This window comes from Zootoca vivipara, chromosome 9 (assembly GCF_965207765.1).
Source record: "Zootoca vivipara chromosome 9, rZooViv2.hap1.1, whole genome shotgun sequence".
Classification (NCBI taxonomy): Eukaryota; Metazoa; Chordata; class Lepidosauria; order Squamata; family Lacertidae; genus Zootoca; species Zootoca vivipara.
This window is the reverse complement of record NC_142592.1, coordinates 49255819-49274533: the sequence shown is the minus strand read 5'-3', so window position 1 is coordinate 49274533 and position 18715 is coordinate 49255819. Positions and strand designations below refer to the sequence as shown.

Genomic DNA, 18715 nt, shown 5'->3' with positions numbered 1-18715 from the left:
GGGGAGATTCCTGGGTTAAGGTACCATAGGTTTTTACTACTCAGATTTTAGACTTCAGAGCTCTTTGGATCTGAAATTATGCTGGTAAAAATCCATACTAGATAGAAACATAGTAGCTTACCAGAGTCTAGTTACTACACTATCCTATACATCTTCACACTACATACAGCTTGGAGTGTGAGAGTATGAGATCTTCTGAAGTATCACATGACCTAGAAAGCAGAAATGTGGAACACAATAGCTGAAGACTCCCAGATTGCTGTTAAAAATATTAGTCACTTCCTTGACATAGAGTAAATCAAGTACACTTTAAAATAGGAAAGATGCTTCCAAACAGCTGAAAACAGAAATGGTTATATATATGTAGCCTCAATGAATTGCTAATAAATGCTAAAGATGGAATTATTTTACATCTAATGCTCAAAACCCAAAACATGAAATTTCACTTTATAAGAGGCCATATTTGGGACAAAATGCTTGGCTACTGGAGTTTCTTTACCCATTCACACACTAGAATCAGACTTGAAAAGGAGGATTTTCCTGACTATGTAATTGAGCTAACAGAGCAGAAGCTTCATTTCTTACTAAGCTAGCTAAAGGCCTGTCAAGTTTGAATGGTGGGGGTCAGAGAAGGATGGAAAGTTTCCATTCTTTACTCCTACCTATATACCAACAAACACCCAACAATCATGTAAGAATCACCGTGGGGTAGTGATTAAACCTGCTACTATACTTAGTTATTCTGGTGATTAAGAATTGAGCTTATTCTATTTGCATAGTTCTCACTAAATTTCTGTTTTCTTGGTTACACACTAGTATGCATCATGGAATGTTGAGAACTGAATTGTATAAAGTATGCACTGTATTAAAAATACAGAAATCTTGTCTTTCCCTCTGCTACTGGAAGCATACGTCAGACACTTTTATTAAAAATATGTTTGTAAATGTCCTGTTTGTGCTAGCTATTTAATTATTGCTATGCAGTACTCAAAACACTTTTGTTGGCTTATGAGCTTATAAAGTTTGGGAAATGGAAATGTTCTATAACAACAGGCAGATTTCACTTCTTTTCAAACTTTAATCCACTTGTGGCTAATGAGCAGAATTAGATAATGTGAGTGAACAAATGATAGCCTGATGGCATAGCAAGTTTTAATTATTTCCTTTTCTATTTAAAATTGTAAACTAGAGAGGTCTACTGTCCCTGCTCCTTGACTCTTGTAATCTCCCAATTCTAAAAAGTGAAAGATTGCATTAAAGGGCAAGATCTTATTGCATGATGCTGTGCAACTGAATAGATCAAAGCTGTTGGCTGAACAGTTTTGATTAACTGTGAAGACGCTCTGTTTTCAGAACTATTAAGTATATTAAAATAGCGCCAAGATGAATATGGAGATGACCCTAGGTCTGTTTTTAGACTTGCAGGGGGGCAAATTCTATCAACAATCAAGATGCATTTGATAAAAGGAAGAAACAGCAGGGATGCCTTCTGTCAAGCAGCAGAGGAAGTTGTACAATGTTTGGATTTGAGGATTAACAATATTATCAACTTTCAGCATGAGTCTATGACAGCTAGCACCACTGGAATTAGTCCAGCCCGGGTAAGGGGCCTCCTTTTGTTCTTCTAAATTGTTTGATATATAAAAGAAAAGACATTTTTCTTAATGATTTGAATGTAGAAACTCAGTAATACAAGTTTAATACAATAATAGGTAATATATGTAATACAAAGTAAGAACTATCTATGCAATCTAGGTGTCCTGTAATATGGGTTTAACTAGTTGAAATAAAGTATTTGCTTTTCACTGAGGTATTGTGTGTGTGTGTGTGTGTGTGTGTGCGCGCGCACACACACACACACACACACACACACACACACAGTGTCTTACTTGACCAATACTTCTAAAGAATTCTGAAAGAAAAGAGTTTTTCTAATAATTTAATACTGATAACATCAGAGTGAAATATTCTAGATTTTGTCTAGTGTCTCAAGACATTGGTACCAGCAACAACAATTTTACTCAAATATTATAAACTTCTACCTTTTTAGATTTTGAAAAAATATGATTTTCCTTTCATTCTTAGTAATGGTTGACATTGTGATTACCCTTACCATTATGTTACTAATGTTTATATGCTGGGTTTCTTCTCCTTGGCTGGATTGGATAATAATGATAATAATAATAATAATAATAATAATAATAATAATAATAATAATAATAAAATTTATTATTTATACCCCGCCCATCTGGCTGGGTTTCCCCAGCCACTCTGGGCAGCTTCCAACAGACATTAAAATACAATAATCTATTAAACATTAAGAGCTTCCCTAAACTCTGGGAGGTCTTTTTGTGTTGTCCCCCCCTTAGCCCTCCCTTGCTTTAATCCCTTGGCATTATCTTTGTGCATGACTACCTTCAGTGGTGCACCTTGTTGGTTCTTGCTGCCTTAAGTTGGGGCACAGTATGGTCTAAGATAAGTAGATGTACGGTAGTATGTGATACAACCTCCACCCATGTATCTGATAATCCCAACCTGTAACTAGTCACTTTTAATTCAGTGATAAAGGTAAAGGGACCCCTGACCATTAGGTCCAGTCGTGACCGACTCTGGGGTTGCGCGCTCATCTCGCATTATTGGCCGAGGGAGCCGGCGTATAGCTTCCAGGTCATGTGGCCAGCATGACAAAGCCGCTTCTGGCAAACCAGAGCAGCACATGGAAACGCTGTTTACCTTCCCGCTGTAGTGGTACCTATTTATCTACTTGCATTTTGATGTGCTTTCGAACTGCTAGGTTGGCAGGAGCTGGGACCGAGCAACGGGAGCTCACCCCGTCGCAGGGATTCGAACCGCCAACCTTCTGATCAGCAAGTCCTAGGCTCAGTGGTTTAACCACAGCGCCACCTGGCCAATTCAGTGATACACATGCACAAACATTTATGTTCAGGTTTTAAGCTTTATAGAGAGGTTTTATATCCTAAATTTGATGCAAACCCCTCCTGCAAAGCTAATAATACTCAATATTTAATTTCAGCCCAAGCTACATGCTATAAACCATGGCACTGCTTATTGTGGCAAAGATACTGTGAAGGCCTTATTAGCACTTTTGGATGAAGCAGCTACCGATCCTCCTCCCAAAAACAAAGCCCAAATGTTGTTTGGTGATGAATTTGGATTCCCTTGTACGTTTATGTTGTTCAGGTAAGTGCTAGGTGCTGAAAACTGGCAAAGCCTCACAGAAGAGGTGAGAGCAAGAATACTTATTCCCATGAAGCTGATGACGTGGGGCCACCTCATATGCAGTTATCTCCTATACTAAGACTATGTAAAGAACAACAAGCATACTGTAACTTAGGAAGTGTTGAATGTGTGTTTCAAACAAGACAATGGGTCAGGAGGTTGATGCATTCAACTGTCCTCGGCTGGAATTACTCTTGGGTGAAAAAGGATGACAATATTGTGTCAATAAAATATCAGTCATGGAATTCTGTGTAACAAGAATAAAGTCATTAACAAAGGGGAAAACAATTGCATAGTAAAAAACTGGAGTGAAACACTTGAGAAGGAGCATACCAAGACTTAAGTACTGCTAAAGATAATTTCTAACTGAGCCAGTTTTATGTTGCCTGGAGTTCGATAAAATACGGCAACTGAGAAGCCTTATAGCTACCCATATTTCCTTAATGAAAAATTCAGTTTCAGCAGAAGGTTTAGTAAACTTATGACTTTACCAGAAATGGTCATTACAGCTACAGTGATAAAATAAAAACAATAGAAAAAGGGTAAAAAACTAAAAGTATGTACAGTCATATCTCAGTTTAAGTACGCCTCAGTTTGAGTATTTTCAGTTTAAATACTCCGCAGACCCGTCTGGAACGGATTAATTCACTTTCCATTACAGTGGTGCCTCGCTTAACGAATGCCCTGCGAAATTTCCGCTTAACGAAAGGGTTTTTCTAGTGGAGATTGCCTCGCTAGACGAATTCGTTTTACAAAAAATTCGTCTAGCGAATCGCGGTTTCCCATAGGAATGCATTGAAATTCAATTAATGCGTTCCTATGGGTTAAAAAATAAAAAAAATCAATGCATTCCTATGGGATTCGCTAGGCGAATTTTTCGTTATAAGAAAAGACCCGTGGAACGAATTAAATTTGTCTAGCGAGGCACCACTGTACTTTCAATTGGAAAGTTCACTTCAGGTTAAGTACGCTTCAGGTTAAGTACGGACTTCCGGAACCAATTACACTCATACCTCGGGTTAAGTATGCTTCAGGTTGAGTACTCCGTGGACCCTTCTGGAACAGATTAATCCACTTTCCATTACTTTCAATTGGAAAGTTCGCTTGAGGTTAAGTACGCTTCAGGTTAAGTACAGACTACTGGAACCAATTGTGTTTGTAAACCGAGGTACCACTGCCCAATGAAAAATAAGTTGTCTCTCCCCCGCCCCCCCAAGATAAGCTTTTCCAATCAAGCTGTCATCAATAGGTACAGAGCTCCTTTGTATGTCTGCAGATTTCTGACCTAAAAAAAGCATTTGTTTCATTGCGGGAACCTATTTACACAAGCATTTTTTGTGTACATATGAATTGGCTCCCTTCTTTAAAATGAATTAAACACCCACACAGCCAAAGGTCTCTGCAGATCAAAATACAGGTTGCATCTCTCAAGTCAGAGCAGCTGCAGTAGGTTTTGTTTTGGGACTGGATTTGCTTTTTGGTCATATGCTAAAAAGTCATTTATTTTGGTATTTTAAAAAAACAGACGCCAAATCTTTATATGCATGTAATAAAAATTCACCGTAATATGTTCTCATATATTGGGCTGGTCACTATTGCTTACAGTCACTGTTATATTAATTTAGATCTCCAGCACAATCTAGTGGATCTTCTCCAAAAGTTTTGAGACAGAGAATTCGGACAGCAGTTGGTGAAAAAAAAATTAAGGTATGATAACTGCAAAATCCTTGCCTTGAGGAGAACTATTATTAATCTAATTGATTACATATCTATATTGTCTGGTGTCTGAGGCCTGATTTGCAATTTCAGGTGGAATAATGTTTTTATTTCACTCTGCTTTCTCCCCACCATCCCTTAAAAAACAACAAAAACTGCCATGAACAAGCACTGGGGTAAACACTGTCTACCCTCATGCACCAGCTCCTACACTTCCTTTCCTAAGCAAGATAATAAACCCATACTGGGGAACTCTCAATACAAGCCAGGCAAGAAGCACTGAAGCTAGTGCATGGGGTGGAGAGTAGGAATATGTGTTTGGCTGAGGTGCTCACCCAAACCTGGCTTTAGCATACTGAAAGTTTTCTAAAGATGGAAAAAGCTGTAAAACAGAGCATTTTGGTCTGTCCTCTGTGAACTGATCACTTCTGCTTATTTGTCTGTAGAAAGTACCTTAACAGCAGGGGTGGATCTGAACATTCTTCAGTTTCCAGAAGCTATTGCTGTAAATGATTGGTTTGCCTCCTGCAGTGGAATAAGCATACTTAGAGTCCTTTGTTGAAAAATATGTATCAAGGTGTTTTTCCCCCCAGTTAATTTGGATTTAAACTTTTAAGCAAATCTTAATGGCTTAGATCTAATCCTGTGGGCCTTTATATCAGTAAAGCAGTAATTGTAATGGTACTCTGTGTTTCATTCTAATTTCACAACCTCTGGTATTGTGATAATGCAATGTGTTAGGTTGGAACTACAGTACATATATTAAACATCACCAAATATAGTATCATACAATGCTGTTACGCTACACTGAAATGGGCTGAACAAGAGAAGACCAGATGATCTTCATATACTGTACTGTATTGGCCCGAATATAAGGCACAGCCGAATATAAGGCGCACCTTTAAAATTAAAGAAAAAGAGAGAGATGACAATACAAAGAGGAGTGGGGGCCGAGGGGGGCCGAGGAGGCAGCACTTTCACTCCGGCAGCAGTGGGCAGCAGCGCTTCCAGAGGGTCAGCACCACCATGGGCCCCCAATGGGACAGGCGGAGAGAGGCGGCAGCTGGTGGGACTCATGCACCCCTCAGCGGGCTAAAGCCAGGCAGCGCCTCAGGCTAGTGCCAGTCCCAGCATACCAGCTGCATCTTCTGTTCCTCCTCCTTGCAGACCTTCTCACTCTCTTGTCCACGCTCCTCTCTTCCTTCCTCCTTGCCGCCTTCTCACTCCCTCTCAGGTACCCCCTCACCGCACCGCCATCTTGGGAGTCGGCCCAGTCGAAACCAGGCAACATCTGGGGACAAGCCTGCTCCAAGCCAGTTTTTGTAAGGTTGCGAATATAAGCCACACTTTAATTTTTCATGGTCAGAATTTGGGGGGAAAGTGCGGCTTATATTCGGGCCAATACGGTATATAATGTAAAATATACAGTTATCTAAATTTCTGGAAGTATTTCCACATCAGATTTCCATATTGGAAACCACGTTCATAGCAACCACCTGCATTTCATAATTTCACTTCTTTCAATTTAGTTGAAGCAACCTTTAATTAGGTCTCAGTTTTCTTGCACCTACAAAGATGACCAAATGACTGAGGCAAAGGGTCAGCATTTCCAGGCAATCCAAGCCCTAACATGTGAACATCCAGCACTGAAAGAAAAGGCTGTTCCAGACTCTAAAGATGAATCAACTGCAGGTAAATGAAACGGCAATCAAACTTCTCAAGACCTCTTTGCTCTCCCTTTCCCCTTTTCAATGACTATATAGTTGCATCTTTCTGATAAGCCAGATGGATTTGTATGTTGCCAAATTCAAATTAACCATTCTAATCACATCTAAAATTGTTTTGTATAAGAAAATCAGAGTTCTATTGAATCACACCAAAGACTCATCTAGCTCATCTATTTCCAACACTGGCCACTCAGGGGCACCTGGGAACTCCACAAACAGGTTATGAAGGCAGTCATGCCTGCTACTGCTCTCTGTCTCCACGTTCTGATATCCAGCAGCTGGTTCTAGTCAGGGGCGTAGGAAGGGGGGTGCGGCTGCCCCAGGTGTCATCCTTGAGGGGGGTGACAAAATGGCCTGCAGCACGACCGAGCCATGCATCTCTCCTGGGAGTGATGCAGTGGCTCGGGGCCCCGCGCTGCCCGAAACAGCAGCGTGGGGCTTGCGTCTGCCAGACGGACGCTGTGGGCAGCTCGCCATGCTGCCCCCCTGGGCAATTCACCACAGCACCCCCATGTGTGGATCACCCCACCCCCATGGGTGGCTCACCCTGCCACTCTGCGTGCCAGAACAGCTAGCTACGCCCCTGGTTCTGGTATCTGCAACTAGTATCCAGATTCTATTTAGCCAGCATGGAACTTATTGTTAGACTAGTTTTATTATGTACATTTTGTTCTTTTAATCATGCGCTTCTTGTATACCTTTTTCTCAGTATTACCTACTTTACAGAGTTGATGTGGGAATAGGCTATGCCTGTCCAATATTTATTAATCCATGGCATGGAATTTGCCTTTTTCATTTGCACCCCACATCCTGAGTTCTCATCAAGTTTCCCATAATGACTCCACAATATCTTTCCTGGTTCATCATTATCAGTTCAGACCCCAGCAGTATATATGTATATGTGAAGTGTATATGTGAAGATAGTATGTTTTGCCCCAAGGTGCATAACTTTATGTGTAAAAGTGAACACATAATTCAAATACCATTTGCCATTTTATTACCCATTTACACAGTTCACAGATATGCCTTTTCAATCTATTTACAGTTCACTTGGAGTTTCACTGTCCAGGATAATTTGGTGTCTTCTGCAAACTTGGCCACTTCACTGATAATTCCTAATATGATCGTTTATGAACTAGTTGAATAGTACTGATATCAATGCAGATCCACAGGAGACACCACTGCTTGCTTTCTCCTGTAATTATTTTACACAAAAGCCCTTTATATAAACGTTGGCCATGAATATTCAGGCCTTCAAAGCAGTGGTGTTGAAAACAGCATTGCTTTTGAGTGTTGTTTTTCATTGCCTTAGGGCTATATTTATTCTATGCTTGCTTCTACAAATAAGTAACTGGAATATCACCGAGTATATATTTGCAAGGGCTATATAATGCAGTCATGGAAACAGCAAATCCTGTTGCTGCAACAGCTAGAATAAGTGTAATGTGATCTTATAAATTTCTGCTACTATATCTGTGGTCACCAGATGCGCCTTTTGCATTTGTCCATCCAGGTGCATAACTGAGTACAGGAATTTCTGATGTGTAAAAGTACGTTGTGTGAATTGACCTCTTTCAAAATTGATACTCTAAATATTCTTGAAAAGTTATTTAAATTTCACATACTTTTTATAGCCTCCTGTCTATTGCTGTGGTAAATAGATGAAGACAAAGGTGTTTAAATAGGGCAAATGGTTGATTTAATTCTCTTACATCCACTAATAGTTGCATTTTGCTGTATATATTTTACTTTTTAAAGATGAACTTTCCTCCTGTTTTCTGGCCTCTGTGTGTCCATTTCCTATTGCAATTGCTGAAATGTTTCTTCTAAATCATTGGTAAAATCCTGTATCATATTTGGCTTGTAGTGGACTAACTCCGCTAATTTGGGTTGTGCTAATTATTTTTATAAGAAAGTAATCTGTGTAAAAGTAATGATGTGGATTTAAGTGACACATCAGAAAAAAATACTCAAATAATATTATCTTATTTTTTTTCTTATAAAAATGTTGTCTTCTCTTAACCAGCAGAATGCCTACATTCACAACTTGAAAGTGCTGCACTTGGAACTAGTTCTGGAAATGTTCATCAGAATGGAAGTAAAAGTAAAGAAATAGGAAAACTAAGTTGCCAGCCAAGAAACAAGAGCTCAAAGAGGAAGCAGGTGGACAGGACTAGTGGAAATGTCATATGCAGTAATGAAAACGAATCACTTCAACACATACACAGTAAGAGACCAAAAACTGCAGTGAAATGCCAGAATAGTTTGGACAGCAAAATAAAGAGGGCTGGAAAATGCAACAAAAATAAACTGATTGTTGGTCAAGCAAAGCTAACTCATTTCTTTAGATTATAAATGCTCTTACTGTGATTCTTATGCAAACAATTGTTGACTCGTTTTAAGGTTTGGAAGAAAAAATGCATACACTACAGTAATACCATCTTCCTTATGATTATAAATATTGATATGTATGCAGTATTTGGACAAATGGATCAACAAGCTTTGCAGAATTCCCAGTTTTAATAATGCACTGTAATCTTTTACATTTTATAATCATGTGGTATTTTGATGTACAAATATTTAGGATCAATACAAACACAAAACAATACTTAAACCACAACTACTTCTTTACTGAATTGTCAAGAACATGGTTTTGTCTCTTCCAAATGATGTACTTCAGCAGTTGTTAGACTTGCCAACAAGGTCGGTAGACTCTTCCCAGCATGCACCTGAGCACTGCATAAAACATCCAATAAATAATGTATTGATATTTTTGTGCAGATAAATAGTTAACAGACATAACATTTATTTAAATTGGGCTTAAGAACATCTTCATCTTACATAACTTCACTAAGCTAATAATCTTAAAATCTCTGAATCAATTTATTTAATAAACTTTTTAAAGGAAATGACTCCAGTCCAAGTGTTTGTCTCAGTAGTTGATACTTAATATGCTGCAATAATCCAGCTGTTTTACTTGCTTGAAATAACCTGAAAGTTATACTTACTGTCAAAATCTCTTCTTCCAATAGGTAATTTAGCTGAGTTCTCATCATCTTCAGTCTCTCTCCTCTGTTGTACAGATTGAATGTTCTGAACATCAGCATCAGCTGAAGTCATAGGTCCCTCCAGTGCAAAATAAGGAATTTGCTTAATATCCAGGTTCATGGGTTGGCCATGACTTATGACATGGTGTTTAGGATTTATATTCTGCATTTTTTAAAAAATGTAATTTAGATGTTAAAGAAAGAATGCAAAGTGTAGTGATCTCAGTCGATCTGATGAGCCATTTCCAGAACATGAAGTGGATTGCAGGTCCTTAAAGAAAGCCTCTTTGGAGGACGCCATTTTTTTCAAGTGGGCGAGCAGTGTGTGTGTATATATTATATATATATATATAATATAAATGAATAAAGAGAATGAGGTTGAGAAGAAAGCTGAATGTTGGAGTTTTAAATAGCATAAAGCAGATATGTTGGGGACTGCCCAGTGATACAGAAATTTTGCAAGTTAATATTAAGGAAAATTGAGGCTACAACTCAAGTAAAGATTTAAGCAGATTGTATTGTAATTTTGCTAGGTTCTGTAAAAGTAATAGAAGTCAGATAACTTATTTATTCTTTGTTGGTGATGCTAAAGTTCTCATTGCTCAGAACTGAATAAAAGAAGAAGCCTCAGCAATACAGAATTGAGAAATTGTTGGAAAATGATTAAATTGCCAAAGTTAAATACAGTACTGGGTTACAAGCAGAGAAAAGCCCAGAAGAATACTTCCAGTATTTTTTTTTATTTTAAAAAGATTTATTCAAAGCAATCTAGTTAATCTAATTGGATTAAACTAATAGAGTTGTAACTGTTTAAGGATTGATTATATTTATCAGTTTTTAACTATTCAGGAATTCTTAAGAGTTTGTAGGTAGAATGATTATATTGTTTCATATAATTTATAATAATGTATTAAAAAACCATATTAGCTCAAAAGATGAAACTCACAGAGAACTTGGAGGCTCCATCTTCCTCTTCATCCAGAAAACTGTTGTCCTCCATTTTATAATGCTCAAGAGAAGATGCGGGCCATGCCTTTTCAGCTTTGCCTCCATTCTGTATTACTTTTCCAAGTGTGAATGTACTGAGCAGCATATCATCTTCTGCTTTTCGCATAGACTTTGAGACAGAAAGAAAGAAACCTTGAGAAAAGAGAGAGAAAATTAGTATTAATGCATAGGATGAGATACACATTCTCTGGTGCCTTAATGTTTGCATGGAAGAGAATCAAGTTCAAATATTATTTGAAAGAGACTACTTTGAAAATAGTGTTGCTTACAGACAAAGCTGTCTTTATATAGCCTACCGAGTGAATAGCAACCACTTCAGTGGCTTATGTGTTCTTCAGATGGCCACTAGTTAAGAGAGTGACCTTTTGTATACTATTACATTTCTTTTATTTTACACCATGGGTGATGAATTTATTTCGTAATATAATCTTGAAATACTTTGGATTATCATATACCAAACATCACAGGACTATATCACTTCTTCCTTTTTCTAAATAGAAACCATTTTTTTAAAGTACTAATTTGCACTTATGTGGAAGAAATGTGTGTGTGTTGCGGGGGGCAGGGGGGAGAGTACTTTTCTTGAGAATGGAGAGAGGAATCTCAATAAGGGAAGTCTAAAGTAATGAACATTTTTGTTTATGAAAAGGCAGCTAAGCATGGATATGGTCATTAGATATTTTTGTTAGAAGATCAGCACTTGCACATTTGAAATTTTTGAGAATGCTTTATTTTATCAGGCCTAGAATTTCATCTCACCACTAGGTACTGATTCTCTCCTACAAATGCCCTCGCCCCCCCCTCCACTTATGTGGGGTAATGGGTAGTTTGCCTATAAGTGCCTAAAGAGAATTCTGATCACACTTCTGTCTTCATTCTGGCCACAGTTTGTGTATTGTAGGACCCGTCCAACCAAAAGGATCTGCAGCAACACCATTGGGGAATGCCAAGTGACTGCCATTTATGAGCCTATCAGTTCAATCACATAATCGGGCAAGGCAAAGCGACAGCTAGGCCCAATGACTGATGGTAACAGTGGTTCAAAAGTCAAGGAGACTACCTCGGAAGGTGGTGGACTCTTCTTCGTTTGAAGTTTTTCAACAGAGGTTGAACGGCCATCTCTCAGGGATTCTTTAGCTGTGATTCCTGCATTGCAGGGGCTTGGACTAACTCTACAATTCTATGATTCTCTGACTAGGACTTGATTGAAAGGGCTGAAGAGGTGGTGGAGGAAGATAAGCACACTAGAAGCCACCAGGAGTAGATTAAGAAAATGGAAACATCAGGTGGAAGGCAGCAGCTATAATGGATTTTTTAAATGTTACTTGTGTTAATACCCCACCTTGCCTCCAAGGAGCTCAATCAAGTTGGTGTACATGATTCCCTTGCCACAGCCTTGTGACATAGAGGTTGAAAGACAGACTGGCCAAGGTTACCCAGTGAACTACATGGCCAAGCTGGGTTTTGTACCTGGGTCTCCCCAGTCCTGTTTGGACAGATTCAGTTTTGATGTTTTTTATCACAAGCAAAGTGGCCACTGCCTGATCACCAGAGCTGTGGGTGAGGTTAGTCAAACAGCTTAGTTCAATGAAACAACAGGGCTTTCAGTTAACACATCACCGTCTGCCTTAGCAGCTCCACTTAACAGTATAATTAACTACAGAAGCTCATGGTTGTAGTTCAAGACCTGCTTCAGGCTGACATTTTATTTGGCCTCAGGAAAACTACTTATATATATGGCCAAAATAGCTGAATTTAAAACTGTCATTATGCAGGGAAAAGAAAATGGGGGGAAATGTCCTGTAACATGAAAAAAATACCAAGAAATGGGGCCAAAATTGAGTTTTATAACAACATAGTACAGGAAAAAAATTCTAAACTAATAGTATTTGCAGATGCAGGGCTGTTCGTAAATGGCTGTGCTGCCAAGCACAGTGAAAGGTATGTGGTAAGAAGGGGGAGAAGATGAAATATTGTTTTAATACCGTAAAGTTGGAAAGACAGATTTCATTGTATTCAGATTTCTAATATATATTCCCACAAGATCAAATAGGTAATAATTGCTCTCTCCCTCTCCCCCTCCCCCCCCTCTCTCTCTCTGTGTGTGTGTGTGTGATGGGCTCAGAACTATTACTTACTTGTGAACTTTGATATTTTTGCAAATGAAAAAAGCAGCGCTCAGTCACCAAAATTACTAGAGGCCTTTGGCCACCAACTGGCTTTTGTGGCAGGGTTTCTTAATGGTGGATATTTTATTCTCTTATTGCATTCTTAAATGTTTTAAGTTGTTTTAACTCAGTATTGTTTTTTTAATATGGTATCTTGTTTAATTGTTTTTAATATTTATAACTTACTGGTGCTTTAAAAAAGCTGTATCTGTTTTCAAGGTATGTTGTGAACCACCTTGGGTTCTACACTGGGAAGAAGGTGATATATAAAAGAAATAAGGTGGGAAAAAATCAGCATCAGGCAGTAAACATGTTTCTCATTATGATATCTACAGATCTGAGTGTTTGAACCTGGATCTGCCACAATCACAAAAATGGGTGGGGACTCTCTACCCTAGAGTAATGTTGCACTGAGAGCATTATAAAAAAATAAAATGGTGGGTGGCAGCATGGCACAGACTGTAGCACTGCCATCAGCAGGTAAGGTCACCAGGGAAGGAGAGTGCCCACCTGGAGGGCATTTTGTCTGGGCTCATTTCAAACTGGGAGCTGGTTTTGCTTAGCAGACTTCCTTAATGTAAAAGTGATCGAAACAAGCTGAAATCTGATGTCCTGCTTACCATGTGCTTCATTTTTCTACCACATGATGACTTGGTCTCCTATACTCATGCAAATATGCATTCATTTTCCCTTGTGACATATTCGAAAGTGTGGGAAGCAATAGGGACTTTACCAAGTGGTAAGACTTTCTGCCATTTTTCTTGTGTTTGGATGCTTGTCTGGATATGTGGTTAGAGATGTTGAGTGGGAAAGCTACTGTTTGCTCCTTATCATAGTTTTCAGATTGCATAACACAGTACCAAATATGTTTATCTTTGAAAGATTTCACCACTTGCAATTTTTGTGGTATTTTTGTTTTGCTTAAATATACATATATATGCTGGTTGAGTTTTTTCCCCGTTTTAATTGAGAAACTGCTAGGTTTGCACCACAATGAAGAGTGGGTTAAAATATTTCTTTTTTTTTTTAAAGTTCCCTCATTTTTTTGTTGACAGAACATCAAGGCTGTTAACACATATTATAGAAACAATTTCAATACAGCATAAAAAGATTGATCAAATGGTAGCAGAAGCAATAAATCAGCAAAGAGATATAAATATATTGTAGAAAGCCCTAATAAAACTTGTATTTATATAGTATTGTACAGTGGTACCTTGGTTTAAGTATGGTTCCGGAAGTCTGTACTTAACCTGAAGCGTACTTAACCTGAAGTGAACTTTCCCATTGAAAGTAATGGAAAGTGGATTAATACGTTTCAGATGGGTCCGCGGAGTATTTAAACTGAAAGTACTCAAACCAAAGCGTACTTAAACCGAGGTATGGCTGTATATATATGCCGTCTGAAAGCAGAAAGAAGGGGAATCTGGCAAGACTTCTGGAGCAGAAAAGTCCAAAGCTTGGGTGATACCACCACTAAGAAGGACCTGTTCTTTGCACAACCAGCCTCATCTCAGACAGCAGTTGAAAAGAGGACTAAAGCATTTATGTAGGTAAAGGTAAAGGGGCCCCTGACCATTAGGTCCAGTTGTGACCGACTCTGGGGTTGCGCGCTCATCTCGCATTATTGGCCGAGGGAGCCGACGTATAGCTTCCAGGTCATGTGGCCAGCATGACAAAGCCACTTCTGTAGGTAAATGTATATAAGAAGAGGCAGGCATTTAGCTATCTACATCCCAACCTATTCAGGAATACAATGGTGATAACCAGCACTTTGAAGTGGGCGTGGAAACAATTTGTGAACTAATGAAGTTTGTATAATAGTGTTATATGAGCAAACAATTAAGTTCCTACCAGCAACCTAGATGCTGTATTTTTGTACCAACTTTCCTAAACCCTTTTCAAAGCTCTTATGCATCAAGAACCTTTTTTGTGGGAATGTTGTGGGTAACAGGAGAGGATATATTGATTAATATCCTTCCTAACTTGCGCTTTTTGTTTATTAGTCGTTTAGTTGTGTCCGACTCTTAGTGACCCCATGGACCAGAGCACGCCAGGCACTCCTGTCTTCCACTGCCTCCCGCAGTTTGGTCAAACTCATGTTGGTAGCTTCGAGATCACTGTCCAACCATCTCATCCTCTGTAGTCCCCTTCTCCTTGTGCCCTCCATCTTTCCCAACATCAGGGAGTCTTCTCTTCTCATAGGGTGGCCAAAGTATTGGAGCCTCAGCTTCAGGATCTGTCCTTCCAGTGAGCACTCAGGGCTGATTTCCTTAAGAATGGATAGGTTTGATCTTCTTGCATTCCATGGGACTCTCAAGAGTCTCCTCCAGCACCATAATTCAAAAGCATCAATTCTTCGGCGATCAGCCTTCTTTATGGTCCAGCTCTCACTTCCATACATCACTACTGGGAAAACCATAGCTTTAACTATACGGACCTTTGTTGGCAAGGTAATATCTCTGCTTTTTAAGATGCTGTCTAGGTTTGTCATTGCTTTTCTTCCAAGAAGCAGGCATCTTTTAATTTTGTGACTGCTGTCACCATCTGCAGTGATCACGGAACCCAAGAAAGTAAAATTTCTCACTGCCTTCATTTCTTCCCCTTCAATTTGCCAGGAGGTGATGGGACCAGTGGCCATGATCTTGGTTTTTTTTATGTTGCGCTTCAGACTATATTTTGTGCTCTCCTCTTTCACCCTCATTAAATGGTCCTTTAATACCTCCTCACTTTCTGTCATCAAGGTTGTGTCATCAGCATATCTGAGGTTGTTGATATTTCTTCCGGCAATCTTAATTCCGGCTTGGGATTCATCCAGTCCAGCCTTTTGCATGATGAATTCTACATATAAGTTAAATAAGCAGGGAAACAATATACAGCCTTGTTGTACTCCTTTCCCAATTTTGAACCAATCAGTTATTCCACATCCAGTTCTAACTGTAGCTTCTTGTCCCACATAGAGATTTCTCAGGAGACAGATGAGGTGATCAGGCACTCCCATTTCTTTAAGAACTTGCCATAGTTTGCTGTGGTCGACACAGTCAAATTTCTTTATACAGCAGAGTGCACCCCCCCCCCTTTTACACAGCAGGAAGCTGGTTGTAGACTTGTGTGAGTCTCTTAAGATAATAAGCAATTCAGTCTGGCTTGCCCAGATTGAGATATGTTCTCTTATTCCTGGTAAGACCCCTTTGATCCCTCCTAAAAGAATAAAGACACAACAGTCTTATTCATAAGTAACAAAAAGAAGTTTTACTCATGATCAGGTAAAGCACAGTGTGATTCCTGAAGGCAGGCTTTAGGCTTAAAGTTGCAAATATGTACAAACAGGTTTACCCCATATGGGAGATAACCTAGGGACTGCTGGGTGACAGCCAGTAGTGCAGTCCAGTTGAATAAGGAAGCAGGCAGGACAAAAAAAAGGGGGGGTACCTATGTGACTTGGCCTATTATCAGATTTGGAGAAGTCACACCCACCTACTAGTCACATGCAAAACGAAGGATGCTCCAGCCAGGTGTAACAGGAAGTTCAACTGGCTGGACCAACATTCCCCATGCATGTTTACTCTAGGCAAACAGGAAATGATGTACTTGACTGCTCCAGAGGATTACATCCCACATTTATATAAAATTCTATTCATACATATATAAAAAGTTTATGGGATTAAATGAAAACATTTATGAAACTATAATATGGCCTTTCCCCCAAAACTGGAGGCCTGTTCTCTCAAGTATGACAAATATATTGAATATATTTTTATTCAGTATGGAGCATCTCTCATCAGCAGTAATACCTGAATATAATTTTTTCAGAATAACTATGTTTGGCAGAAGGTAACAGATTTATCAGATCTCAAATGTTTTGACTTTGAATGTCAGACAGAATGATGAAATTAAATATTAGAATTCAACATCAAATCAATTTAAAGAAATGTTAGCCTGCTAAGGTAATGAGTCATATTATGTCACACTAGAACCTATTCATGTAGTCTGTCTGAAGATTGTTTCCAAATTGTTAATGGCACAGAATTATGTCACTGTAAAAATGGTTGCCTCCAGTGGCATATTTGAATATACCAACTGCAATTAGAATGTATTCTTTTTCAAACAAGGTTTGAGGTTTATTCAAGGTGAGCAGTGATATTTCTTTCAAATTATGAACTAAATACACACACACACACACACACACACAGCTAACCAAAATGGGTGGAGTTTTCTTTCACGATCCATAAATGACTGTGGAAGAGCCCTCAATAAACCAGGTTTGCAGTACACTATACTTATTTTTCCACTCCAGAACTGTGGTTCATTAAGTTGATTAAAAAGGCCTAAATGATTTAACTTTAAGTAGGTCAGAAGCCTCTCACATAAGGGAAAGGGCTATATTCCCCCCCCCCCTGTGACTTTGTTTTGCTTGTTTGTATGTTTGACCTGATAGTTTTGAAAGTGAGAGACAACTGATGATGACAAGGAAGGTGTCAAAGCAATGCTATAAATGAGACCTTGAGGATTACTTACAGTTTGTTAAGACGGCTGATTTCTGCAGCAAGGTATCTGAATGTCAGCCTACCTCCCCCTTTTAAATGCTTTCATTTCTATAGGGAAAAAAAGGTTTTCCAACCTATACTGTATATGTTAGTTAGAATAGCTGCAGAAATCCTTTGCATACTGTTACATTGAGGTGACTTTAAACTCTGAACTTAATGGTCACACAGCCCCACCCCCTTAGTTATGCATTACTTCATTTACCTAAATATTTGGCAAGCCAGCCCTGCTGCATTTGTGGGTCCAAGTTTGGTGCGTCCATGTGGTGGAGCTCAGTAACTTTTGGCAGATCCAAGGGCAAAGCCTAGCTCAAAATAAGACCATTCCCTTAGCCACAGGTAGGTAGCCATGTTGGTCTGCCGTAGTCAAAAAAATAAAATAAAAAAATAAAAATAAAAAATTCCTTCCAGTAGCACCTTAGAGACCAACTAAGTTTGTCATTGGTATGAGCTTTCCTGTGCATGGTATCTAAAGAAGTGTGCATGCACACGAAAGCTCATACTAATGACAAACTTAGTTGGTGCTACTGGAATGAATTTTTTAAATTTTATTTTAATTTTGTTTCATTCCTGTCAGGGGGACGCCATACAGAGAGTCGCCCCCTGTCATCCTGACAAGCTCCTCACCCAGCATCAGCCTGAGCAGCGAGTCAGGAGAAAGGAATGAGGAAGTGAGTGGGGATGAGAGACGGCTCTGTCAGGTATCGGAACCCCAGCACCACTATGAGAGAGGGCCAGGGGAGGAGGAGTCTGGAGAGATGTTGGACACAGGGCTGCCAGAAAGGAGACCGTTCCCTCCGACGCCCGAATTGAGGCATGTGCCCACCCGTAGGGCCAGGGGGCGGCGCTTTGGGGTGCTCAGGCTTTTATGCTGGGTGAGAACTTGGAAGAAGCCATTGCGGGGTTCTGACATGGACTAGGCAGTCATGTTTGCTGATATCTTTGCACTGTAAATAATATGCACAATAAAACTCTGAAAGACAAGACGGAGTGGAGCGTCTTTACTCAAGAGTAGCCGCAGGCGCCTCTGACAATTCCCTTAGCCTTCATTCAATCTTGGTGGGTTGGTGGGAATCACAGTAATAATTTTGGGGTGCATTTCATACCCCAATGAGTTTTTCAGTGTGTGTGTGTGTGTGTGTGTGTGTGTGTGTGTGTGTGTGTGTGTGTTAGAATGTATAAAAAGGTAAAGTTAAAGGACTCCTGACAGTTAAGTCCAGTGGCAGATGACTCTGGGGTTGTGTTGCTCATCTCACTTTACAGGCCAA

At 39.4% G+C, this 18715-nt stretch overlaps 2 protein-coding genes across 3 annotated transcripts in view; one reads left to right on the top strand and one right to left on the bottom strand.

Annotated features, from left to right (window-relative positions):
• PARPBP (PARP1 binding protein) overlaps positions 1-9592 on the top strand; it is a 35561-nt gene extending 25969 nt beyond the window's left edge. Inside the window, exons 7-11 of one of the 2 annotated variants that reach the window (XM_060279904.2) lie at positions 1418-1601; positions 3035-3201; positions 4866-4947; positions 6486-6648; positions 8713-9592. In XM_060279904.2, the coding sequence (XP_060135887.1) occupies positions 1418-1601; positions 3035-3201; positions 4866-4947; positions 6486-6648; positions 8713-9038 (922 nt within the window). In that variant the 3' untranslated portion in view covers positions 9039-9592. Of the gene's footprint in view, positions 1-1417; positions 1602-3034; positions 3202-4865; positions 4948-6485; positions 6649-8709 lie in introns of both variants that reach the window. The other variant, XM_035127993.3, reaches the window with a different exon arrangement.
• Positions 9530-11066, bottom strand: PMCH (pro-melanin concentrating hormone). Its single transcript, XM_035128445.3, has 2 exons — positions 10677-11066; positions 9530-9893 (listed from the first exon to the last, which is right to left on the bottom strand). Exons 1-2 carry the CDS (start codon positions 10944-10946, stop codon positions 9657-9659), a joined length of 507 nt encoding a protein of 168 aa, XP_034984336.2. The 5' UTR covers positions 10947-11066; the 3' UTR covers positions 9530-9656.
• Positions 11067-18715: the final 7649 nt, after the last annotated feature.